Below are 12440 nucleotides of genomic sequence, written 5' to 3'. Positions count from 1 at the left end.
ACTATGTCTTGTTCTATATATTTTTTCCATTAAACCATTATAATCGTATTATTTTATTATTTATTTATTATTATTGTTGGGCATTGTTTCTTCCCTTAAAAAAGCACGCAGAGCCATCGATCGTGTGTCTAATCTCAGGTCGTATAGTCCTAGCAATCATGCTGTTTCATCCGGCTATTTTGCTAAAGGGATAAAGAGAGCTCCTCGTGGCTTCGTATACACTTGTGCAATATAAGATAAGAATATCAAAATTGTCCGTAGTGGACGAAATACGGTTACAAACACAATATTTATTTGAAAAATAGAATCCATCAATACTTTCCTTATACCAGAAATCGACTAAAATCTATTTATATTTTCTTTTGTGTTCGTGCTTCAATCGTCTCGCGACATTTTTTGGGTAAGTGTTGTGACGGGTGCGTTCCGGTTTCATAAATACCAGACTGTAGATATAACTATATTCCTTTGATACCACAGAAGGAAGATAAAGGTAACCTTATAATTTTGTTTTTTTTTATATGAATATCCAATTAGTTAACCTTAGTAATAAGGCTACTGTAAAGTAAGCATATCCTCAGTTTCATCTAAGGATTGCGATATAGTGCCAGATACTACTGGATACAGCTTTACGATTAGTATGTACAATAAAGCAATATACACTAAGTGTATAATTACAAATAATAGGGAAAAAAGTCTGCAGGAAAAGATGAATAAGTCACGAACCCAATAAAAAATTAATCGAATTTTTCGAACGATATTTACCAATTAAAAACAACTTTGTTTACGTAATGACTGAGATATCGTAACATGATTTTTATAGAATAAATTTTAAAATTAAATGTATTCCGAATAGTGAAACACGTTTTTAAAACCATCGATTGCTTTTAAATTCCTAAACGTGAATAGTAATTTATACTTTGTTCGAATTTAATTATACGTTAACGTTAAATTAAAAGTGAGTATACGAGTATAGCAAAGGATTGAAAGTATATTTAATGCATAGCATTTACATTTTTTTACATTAGCAGCCTGTAAATTTCCCACTGCTGGACTAAGGCTCTACCTTTGAGGAGAAGGTTTGGAGCATATTCCACCACGCTGCTCCAATGCGGGTTGGTGGAACACACATGTGGCAGAATTTCGTTGAACTTAGACACATGCAGGTTTCCTCACGATGTTTTCCTTCACCGCCGAGCACTAGATGAATTATAAACACGAATTAAGCACATAAAAATTCAGTGGTGCCTGCCTGGGTTTGAACCCGAAATCATCGGTTAAGATCCACGCGTTTTAACCAATGGGCCATCTCGGCTCTCAGAGCATAGCATTTCGAGTTTCATGATTAGATTAGTATTAGTGAAATCTTTTGTGAGATTTTCTACCCAAGATGTGTTTGTTGTTCAATGTTCAAAACAATGTCATTATTTAGTAAAATAGGACTGTGATGTGATGTGGGGTAATACATTTTGAAAAGTGAAATGTTTTCAACTTGTTTTAATGTTCCTTATTTTTAAAGACAATAAAACAATGTGCTAGCGATTTTACATTACAAAGGAAAAAAAAACATCATCCCCTCACTCTTTGTTTGCAACTAACAATGAACAGGACATTGGAAAATCAATTTTTTTCCAAATTAACAACTGGAATATTCCAGCGATCGATAATATAAATTCTTTTCTATATTCGATGCGTTAATTATTTTTTATTTGTGTTATTCAGTTTTTTAATTCGTATTATTTATATTGACTTCATTGGTCTAGTGGCTAGATATATGGCGGCAGATCTCAAGGTCCTAGGTTCCAACCCCAGGTCAATCCAAATAAAAGTTATTGGATTGTTCTACCAAAATTCCAAACAACAGCCTGGAGTCTAAAAGTTGGCGTGTACACTCCCGTGCCTAGGAAAGCACGTAAAATCTTTGGTCCTGAGCTTGAACTCTTTCCGGTCGTGTTGGACTATATGTCCCATAGGATAATGAGAAGGGGAGGGGGGGAATAGAGAGTGCACCTGTGTTACATTTTATACATTTATGTTCCCGCGTAGTTGGCTAGTGTCCTTATATGTTCTTAGCGATAGCCTATAAATTCTTGAACAAGTAGCACGTCTAATTATATATTTAATATAAATAAAGAATAAAAACAATTTCAAACTCGAAATGTAATAAGTTTTGATGTTTTTTGCTCCATCGTTTCTTACACAAATAGCTAAGCGTTGGATTTCTCTACTTGCATTTACGTACCGGAATATTATAATTTAAAGGTCTTCGTGAATAGAGAGAATTGGATTCTTCTCGGAATTCGCGCTTGCGTGACCGTTTTCCATTAAGCAGATCTGAGGTAATACCTTAGCCATTCTATTCTATAATATATAAAAAAAGTCGACATGCGATGGGGAATACGGTAATTCTGATAATACGACACAATACATACGGGTTCAAAGAATCGGGACATATGCTTATGTTTACTGAAAGGGTAAATTTAGTTAATTATTTTTCTTTACTTTTACTACATTCAACTGGTGAATTTACTTTTATGTAATCTTTATGCGCACAAGAAAATTTGCAATCCGACGCTGTCTATTTCAACTCTTACGACACTAAAATACTTCTTTAATAAGTAATAATCGGTACTGCCATTTCTCATTCCAAATATTGCTGTTATGTTTTGTTACTATTTGTTATACATTTTGAAATTTCACTTAACTTCATGGTAATGTTTAATAATCGGTTTAAAATTTTTGATGCACCAGAAGTTTAATGCTTAACAAAAAAGCATCATTTTTAAAGCTCTTAAATTTTTGCGTTGTTCGATAAAATATGCATGTTCCCAATTTGAATTTTACTCGGAAGTGCTTCAAAGCGTTTTTTGGTAGTATTTCATTCAATACTACTGTAAATACGTGTCGGAACATTATTCGTATGAACTAAAAATGCGTTGTTAACACTTTCACGAATAACATACAGACTTTCGAAGTAAACTACTTTTCTACAGATATTTCACTGCCAAAAAAATACTACGTATTAAAAACATTCAGAACATGACGTCTAAATATAAACCCAGAAATTTCCCAAGGCGTTCAAAAGGCCTCTGTTACCAAATTAAAAAAAAAAAATAATGAAAAAGATTTAGAAATGTCATCGATAGCCGCCCCCAGTTCAATCGAAAAATATTTTTTTGTGCTCATTACTAATTTTATGGTATATCTTATTAGTTTTATACATCAATCATTGATTATGTTTAATTTATATTTTTAATACACATTGTGCAGTGTGATAGTGCATGGTGAGACTACTTGTAAATTATATAACATATTTTGCCAAGATAATTTTGAAACGTATTTTTTTATTTTGATGTGATATTGTATCTACTGTTGGTTGTCTCATTGAAAATAAAATAAAAAGACACACCTTTGAAATGAAACAATCGCCTCCTGTTTATTTCTTTTCAAATTGAATATTTTATGAAATTTATGGGCTTTTAATAAGAATTTATTTGTCATTGTTTTTAATACGTGACTTTTAATTCTACATCGATGCTCAAATTATTTTTCAATAATATATTGTACTATACTTACTTACTACAAAGTTTTATTTAGAATTCAATATTAATAGAAGTACTTATAATAATTGGGCGTGTAAAGTGACATACTTGTAACGAAGATGATTTTATATATTAAGATGTTTATTTAAAGAACATATACAGAAACTGCTACCCGTCCCGACTTCACACGGATATAATAATAGTCTATTTTTTATGACATTGGTTGGCGGATGAGCATATGGGCCACCTGATGGTAAGTGGTCACCACCGCCCATAGACAACGGCGCTGTAAGAAATATTAACCATTTCTTACATCGCCAATGCGCCAACAATTTTGGGAAGTACGATGTTATGTCCCTTGTGCCTTTAGTTACACTGGCTTACTCACCTTTCAAACCGGAACACAACAATACTAAGTACTGTTTTTTGGCGGTAGAATATCTGATGAGTGGGTGGTACCTTCCCAGACGGGCTTTCACAAAGCCCTTCCACCAAGTAGTTATATATAAGTTTTTAGATTGAAGAATAGTCGTAACAATAGTGTTTCTTTCTGGCTAGGAGAGTTGAACTTCTAGGCTTTCCTCTACAATAATATACATGTATTCTACATATAATACTTCCTCTTGAATCACTCTGTTTATTGATGAAAACCGATTAAAATCCGTTGCATTGTTAATTAAGATCTAAGGGTACAGACGACAGGAATCGTTTTTTTTTAAACTTATAAAATACAGATTAAATAATCGTATTAATTTTGACACCCTCGTTAGTTTAGGTATATTTTATGGTCTTGGGTTCAAAGATCATGTATGGGTTCTAAGAGTGGTGCATGACTTGCCAACGGATCCTTAATATGCAAATAGAGAGTGCACATGTGTACAATAATAAGTGCACTTGGTTTGTTTTCATAAAAAAAAAAAAAAAAACTATGGCCGTAATACGATTAGATTTTTAAATATGATAAATAAACTGTATATGTCAAAGTTATGTTATACGATTATACGAATTACCGTACAATTATACGAATGTTAATATATTTTGTACGATATTTATTCCATGAATTTAAATTAGATTGTGGTCGAACGTTAAAGCCATGTCGCTAACACAACCATTTTACAGGAAGCGGTCAAGCGACGGAGGTCGATGTACGGATATCAGCGCCGAGCTGGGTCGCACGTGGTGGTTCAGCAACCCTTCGCTGTCTCCATCAAGTGCCACCGCAGCTGCTTTATAAGGTGGAATTTCTGAGGTCCGGTGCGAAGCTACTCCAGTATGTCAGGGAGAGGAAACCACCGTACACGAATTATACATTCCCTGGTGGGAAACTGAACGTAAGTATTTTTTTAATCCTTTTGTATTTCGTTAATGTATATTATTTCTATATTATTTTTTTATGTCATGTAAGCAGGCGGACTGGCAAATGGGCCACCTGGTAAATAGTCACCACTGACCATAGAGTTACGTACTTTAAGAAATAATTATCATTCCTCAAGTCACAAATAAGATGTTATGTTCCTGGTACTTTTAGCTGAACTAACTCACAGGGCGTGTGAATTCAATTATTCTACTTAACAGGAGATTACGCTATAGTCTAGCAGTGGGGCAGCTACTAACATTTACATTACTATATTTAAATATTTAAAATAATAATTGTAGCTGTAGATATATATTTATCAATAGAACATAAAAAGCAAAAAAACTAAATAAGAAAATATTAAACAACAATATGAACAGAATATGAAATATTTCAGCATTAAATTGGCAAAAATTTCAAAGTACCTTTGACCTTCCCGTAGATCGTCTGAACTAGTTCTACCTACATTTTACATATCATCGTTAAAAGCTTTTACCGGAAAATACGCTTATTATATAAGCCAGAGGTTTACTTTTAATTAATGCCTTTTACTACAAATGCGACGTAACCACAACACAATGATCACACCGCCAGCCGTATATTTCAAAATGTTTATTTGAAATATGTAAACTTTAGGAACGTATTTAACATTGTTTGGTTGAAAATAAATGACAAGAGTTTTGAATGAGAATATATATATCTACATTTTAATGTTTGTTTTATAATAAATAATACATTTTTAATGTTCAATGTTTCGTGATTCTGATTGAGTACGATCGAGAGCCATATTTCAATATCAAATGTACTCTTATGAGGAAGATACATTTTGTTATATGCATCCATTAATATAATAAGAGCTGAATTTTCCCAGTAACTTGAAGGGAATTTCAACAAAATGTTGAAGGTTTGAACGCGGGAAATACCGCAAAAAAAACATTGTTATGCCTTCCATGAATGTATCTTCTTATCCATATCGGAACAGTATGATGACACACTTTCCCCAATTTTCTCTTAATAGGAAAAGAGTCTCTAGGCAACGAGTGGAACATTAATTGACTGTTAATTTTAACTATTGTCAATAAAAATGCTGCCTATTATGATTAAAAAAGAAGTACCTTTACTGCCAATTCGTCTGTAGTACTTTAGGAAATACTCTACATTTAATTTAATACGAAAATAATATTCAAAATATAAAATTTACTAATTTCAATTCTTAGCTCAACGTTTGAAGGCTTTAAGTAAGTAGCTTAAATTAAACTGTGCCAGGTGGTCAGAATTGAACGGATCAAACTTGAGATATTCACCTTGGTAAGGGGTTCGTATAATGTTGAGTTAAAGCCTTAAAGGTTTTATTGGATATGTTTGGTTTGAAAAGTAAATTTGTACATTTTAATGATAAAACTACTTGCATAATCAACTTTTGATTGAAGTAAATTGTTTTTAATCTTCGAAAGTTTGGAAAAAGCATCCACTTAAAGTATTTATTGAATAATAATCATTAATACATGAACCTTAATGACTGCAGGTTGAAACCCGGGCAAGTAAAAATGTATTTTCATTTCCTTAATATATGTTAATCATTCATCTGTGGCATCAAAGATAAAAATGGTCAAGATATCTGCATTTATTGGATTAAATTTTGTCACATAAATAATCTCCGAACATTTTGTGGTCCTTTTTTGTTAACTTTAACAATTTACTGTTTTTTTTAGATTTTAAGATATTTGACATCTATATATACATATATATATACATAAATATATACATATATAGATGTTAAATATCACAAATACTAAGGGATTATTTTACTTCATGTTGATTTATCAAACTGAGAGCTATGACATATACTTGAGCATTTTCAGATGTCTCTGGTGACTGAGAATTCTATTACACTTGATAATCTGGACCCGACCGCCTCCGGGCTCTACTGGTGTGAGGTGTCCCTGGAGACGCCAATATTCACGGCCGCCTCTCCACCTCACCAGCTTACCGTCGTATGTAAGTAAAATACTATATTTGCTAGCCTTACTTGTAAATTTATTTTTCAGTTTTCAAGTTAAATTCCTAACTTAATATTATAAATGCGGAATAAAGTTTATTTGTTTGTTACGTTTTGTATTATCATTTTAAGAAGTACAGGAAATGGACTTAGGGTATCCAGCCCTCACACACATTGAATTCAAACTAGTCAAATATACATAAGATTTTTAATGAACTTATTATAAAAGTGTAAGTTAAAGTTACTGTATTTATTGTCTGAAAACTTTAAGAGATAAATTATATGTGTATTGCAATGTGTGCTCAAACTAGAAAATATACATATAAATTGAAATTATATTAACATATTTAGGTATAATAAATAATTACCTCTTGACCGATGTCGACCAAATATTCCCAAGAGAGACCATCTAATCGTGCAATATATATTATATAAAACTTAACCCAAACTTTAACCCACTTTATTCTATCATGACTGTCATAATCCAACATGACAAGTCATTTAAATTAATTGGACAATAAAGTTAATCATCTTGTCAAGTCGAATAAACTCCTGATATTATTGAAAATATCAATAACAGTACCTTAAATATTTTTAATGTATCTGAGTGTGGCTGAGACTTAATATTTATATCAGTGTATTAACGATCGATTTGTATCCAACGCCTTGATGTTTAAATTTACTTCATACCAATTTTTTCATACTTACTTTAAATATCGGTATATTTTGAACAATTGACACAATATCTTTATACATCTCGTCTATGTGCCTTTCTGATGTATAATATATTTTATTGTAAAATCCATTCAGTGATCTTGAGTAACAAACATACTTACGTACAAATTTTTTGCCTTTATAATATTTGTATGGATATAAGCATTACTTACTTAATGAATGTCAAAATTCTATCACCGGTTCGAAAAGAAACACCTCAGACCTGATAATAACTGGTGAAAGAAACTCAGCGGGATATTTTTTTGTCCAAAATGTGTATTTACAGTGATAAATTTACTTTTGAAACGGCCTGGAGGCGATCGTTTCAATCCCAAGACGAGTTATCATCTATAAATCCATTAATGTTATAAAAACCTTTAGCGCGTAAACGATTACTGGCGGTTTATTAAGCTTATAATAGATCTAATGGTAACCATAGATAAATTTGTTACTCTTTGGTATAAAGCTAAGTGGATTAGTTATACAAGGCTACTTTTTCAATATAATTAAGTTTCTTTTGCAAATTGCACTATCGGTACTAACAAGTCTTGGAGATTTATTTATCGGTATTTAATTTCAAGGAATTTTAGCTTGTATCCTTTATGCTAAGTGATAACAATAATAGTATTATTAATACCCCATCCCCACCCATCTGGTAATATTTACTATTGTTTCGGTTTGAAGGGTGAATGAGCCAATGGAACAATAGGCACGAGGATCATAATATCTTAGCTCCCAAGGTTGGTTGCGCATTGGATATGGAAGGAATGGTTAATATTTCTTAAAGTATTGTCTATGGGCGATTGTAGTCTATGTTTCTAATGATAATGGCGATGATATGTTGTTATATGTATGTATGTATAAATTTAAAAACAGTGATATAAAATTACATAAATTATCATAAATTTTAACAAGTAGTAGTAGACTTTAAAATTTTAGTAGTAGCTGAAGGAGAAATTTGGTTCGTGATGCTTTCGGAATTATATACATAATCTACTATTTACCCCCTTGAATGGAAAAAAGTTGTCTATGAATGGGGTTTTCATTATCATCATCGGTTTAGTGGTTTATAGCGTATCAGACAGACACACAAACAGATTCACTTTCGAGTTTATAATATTCGTATAGATATATCTTCAAAATATCAATTAACTCAACAGACTCGCAAAAACACCCTCCGATAATAACATTCGGAAAGCCTGATGTGGTAGTTGGCGGGTTGCTGCGTGCCAATTGTACGAGTGCACCCGCTGCGCCCGCGCCGCGCCTCACTTGGTATATCGACAATGAAAAGGTAAAAACTATTTATAAATTAAAAATCCTTTTTTAAGCATGGTTTCCGGTAAGCTAATGAAAATGATGAATTCGATTAATCGCAATGAAAAATCCAATGTATATGCCAAACAAGTATATAATAAGTATGTAAATTAAATTTATTAATACGTACCTATGTCGTAGATATTTGATAATTTTAGATCAGCTATCTATATATAATTAATCGTGACAGAATTGAAACGTTTTTGCTTCAGAAATATTTCTCATGAACGTTGCATTCGAAAACGTTATCCTTAAATTTGACCATTTGAACCTCATCACTCAATATGTATTCAATAATGTCGTTCGAACCGATTTCTGCACGGCGGTTAATCTTAAGGGAGGCCGGTCAACTACGCAGGACATATTTTAGTGCAGAAGTTGGTGCGCAAACACACATGTATCCCCTATTCCCTCACGCTCATAATCAGATGGATCGGCAAATCCGACGCGACTAGAAAAAGTTCAGGCGCAAGACAAATAGCGTTACGTGCTCTCCGAGGTTCGCGAGTCTACAAACTTTCAAATGCTACTGAGAAATTTTGACTGAAGAACCCAGTAAATTTTTTATCGGCCCGAACTGGGGTTTTAAACCAGAACCTCGGGATCTTATATCTATCCGCTAGACTAACGAAACAGTCAATATATTGAATATAGAATTGACTGTCAAAAATCTACCGCCGTCTTGAAAATGAATACCTCAGACCAGATAAGAATCGGAAAAAGAAACTATACTATGAGTTTCACTATTTCAGTTCCATTCAAGTTATACAAATGTTTAAAATTTGACAAAATTATATTACTCCACACTTCCTTTCCGTTTTATTTGATGTGAATAAATTTTCAGGTGCCCGACGAATCCATTAGATATTTCTCCTACCGTGTGTCTAGTTCAACGAGGACCAAGGGGGGAAGCGGTTACCGGCACCGGAAATACCAACATCGATATATTGCCCCCGAATTCAACTACACTGCCAAGTACTGGTCACTAGTGAGCGAAAGTACAACACAGTCGCCGGCTAACCTGACCAAGCAAAGTAAATGCGCCTTGAAGGATGGAAATGATGACGTTGCTAAGGTTTGCTATAAAATTAGTTCAAGTTTCTCCAATTCATTTAAAATACTTTTTATATTTTTTATTGATATTGAATAGGTTGGCGGACGAACAAATGGGCCAGCTGATGGTAAGTGGTCACCATCGCCCATAGACAATGGCACTGTAACAGATATTAACCATTTCTTATTTCGCCGATGCGTAACCAACCTAAGGAACTAAGACGTTATGTCTCACCCTTCAAACCGGAACACAACAATAATAAGTACTGATATTTGACGGTACAATATCTGATGAATGGATGGTATCTACCCAGACGAGCTTTCGCAAAGCCCTACCACCAAATATTTAAAACATCAGTTACATTATTTTTTGGAACATAAAGTACTTGAGTGTATTTTTGGATACGGAAAAACAAATTTTTTATGTAATTAATTTAGTTTCATTATCGTCAATCATTATAATAAATTGAATAATAAAATTAATTGGCCAGAAAATTAGGTGATCGGCCTGACAGTTAATCAATACTGCGTTCATTTGGATATAATTATTTTTATTTGAGAAAGCAAAATATAGTTAGGTAGTTATATTTGATGTAATATTTCTTGACTCTACAAAACGCTGTTCAAATTTAAAGGAATATACGCATACGTATCGTTTGTTTGATTGCGCTTATCTCAGGATCTACGAGCTCGATTCGAAAAATATTTCCTTTAGTTAGCTCATTTGTAGAAAAAGTTTATAAATAAATAAGATCAAGATGCAATTGGAACAGTAACAATAGTCGAAGGTTAAATTGCGCGGCGCAGCTACTTTAAAATATCTTTTCGCCAGATTCGAAAAAGACCTCGGGATCCATCCCCACCCCCAATATCTCTATGGGTATCGATAGCTGAACTGCGGACACCAGCTCACGGAAGACTTCAACTTACATGTACCGCTACAATACCCGACGAAGTTGGCCCGGGGGAACGATATGCAGACATCAAGAAACAAACTGTTACAGGTACAAACTTTCAGGTTTCCCCTGGATAAAGAAAGATCCTGGCCTCTTTGACCCTAAGAAAGGTCTCTTGGAAGATGAAACCCAAGGGATGTCTCAAAGTCCCAAATTGAACTGTTTAAAGCCAGTCAGGAAAACAATCACTAAGTTTTAATTGAAATGCTATAATCAAATTTTTATAACGATCCATAAATTTTAACGTAAAGTAATATTTTACTTCAACTTTCATTTCATAGATGCAGACAATCATGCATATTTGACTTACATAAATAAGTATTTATTTTATTAAAGTGCTTCAGTAATGTTTGTTATTGATTTAAATATACACTAATATCAATTTATATTAACTAAAATGGCCTTAGTGCTAAAATTTTAATAGTTGAAAACTTTCCCCATCCATTTATTCTATTACACGTAAACTCCACTAAAACTTTTGAAACGAAAGTTTCGTTTAAAATTTTGATACGAATAGTTGGGTTGAATACCTAAAATTTTATTTCAGTGGCCGTGAATGAGCTCAGTTTGAAGAGACCGCGAACCGACACTTCGTATGCTAATGCGACATCCCCGCGTCTTCAAAATTACCACCCATTTCTACTGATTGGCTACGGCTTCCTAATAAATGAGCTTCGACAACCTTTATATTAAAAAAAAAAAACAAAGTTTGATATCCATAGAATATATAGCTTCATATAGTTAACTCGTGCGATATGTTTTCACACTAATAATATTATACTTTCAGCTCGGTATAATTGTATTACCGGCTATAAAATAATAAAATACTGAAAAACGAAATTTAATTTTAAAGCATTTAACAGCGCTATATATTATATGGATAAGGCTACCTGCATTGATCGATATCGCTTAAATTAGACATAGTACATATTAAAACTTATTAGTGATCTCATAATATTTTCGCCCTAATTTAATTATTAACGGTAGTAAAATTATTTTTATAAAATAAAATTATTTTTCTAGTGTAGATATGAAACCTTTTGAAAATCTATTTGTAATATACTTCTAGTTCAACTTTTATGCTTTTTATCTGAGTAATATATTTTTAATCAGTTTTAATATACTATCATGAAATATAAAAATATAAGAAATAATAAATATTTGTGTTCGTATTTAAGCGTTAATATATTAATGAATTTAATATTGTTTTTATAATGACGTTATTCAAAGATGTGTGTTTGTAATTTCTCATTAATTAAGAGCTTTCTCTAAGTCAATTAATCTCTCCTTACACAGCTTCTTTAACAGGGTTCGTAACAGTAATCATTTAATTCCTTAAATCGGTAATCAAATACAATATTATAAATTCAATCATTTTAAATATTCAAATATTAATTAAGCCATTAAAATTCAATGCGCTTTCATTTCAGTTAAATATTTAATATACAATATTTAAACATTTTTTTATCGATTAATTTTCAAAATTCAAATTGAATACGAAGTTATCT

The 12440-nt window shown here is 32.3% G+C and overlaps 1 protein-coding gene across 2 annotated transcripts in view; it reads left to right on the top strand.

Annotated features, from left to right (window-relative positions):
• LOC113403955 (uncharacterized) overlaps window positions 1-12079 on the top strand; it is a 56033-nt gene extending 43954 nt beyond the window's left edge. For both annotated transcript variants that reach the window (XM_026644647.2, XM_026644637.2), the window contains exons 3-8: window positions 4659-4870; window positions 6756-6891; window positions 8767-8900; window positions 9768-9998; window positions 10809-10980; window positions 11480-12079. In XM_026644647.2, coding sequence (XP_026500432.2) covers window positions 4659-4870; window positions 6756-6891; window positions 8767-8900; window positions 9768-9998; window positions 10809-10980; window positions 11480-11625 — 1031 coding nt within the window. In that variant the 3' untranslated portion in view covers window positions 11626-12079. The remainder of the gene's footprint in view (window positions 1-4658; window positions 4871-6755; window positions 6892-8766; window positions 8901-9767; window positions 9999-10808; window positions 10981-11479) is intronic.
• Window positions 12080-12440: the final 361 nt, after the last annotated feature.

This window comes from Vanessa tameamea, chromosome 10 (assembly GCF_037043105.1).
Source record: "Vanessa tameamea isolate UH-Manoa-2023 chromosome 10, ilVanTame1 primary haplotype, whole genome shotgun sequence".
In the NCBI taxonomy this organism is placed as follows: domain Eukaryota; kingdom Metazoa; phylum Arthropoda; class Insecta; order Lepidoptera; family Nymphalidae; genus Vanessa; species Vanessa tameamea.
This window is presented reverse-complemented; position numbering and strand designations above follow the sequence as displayed.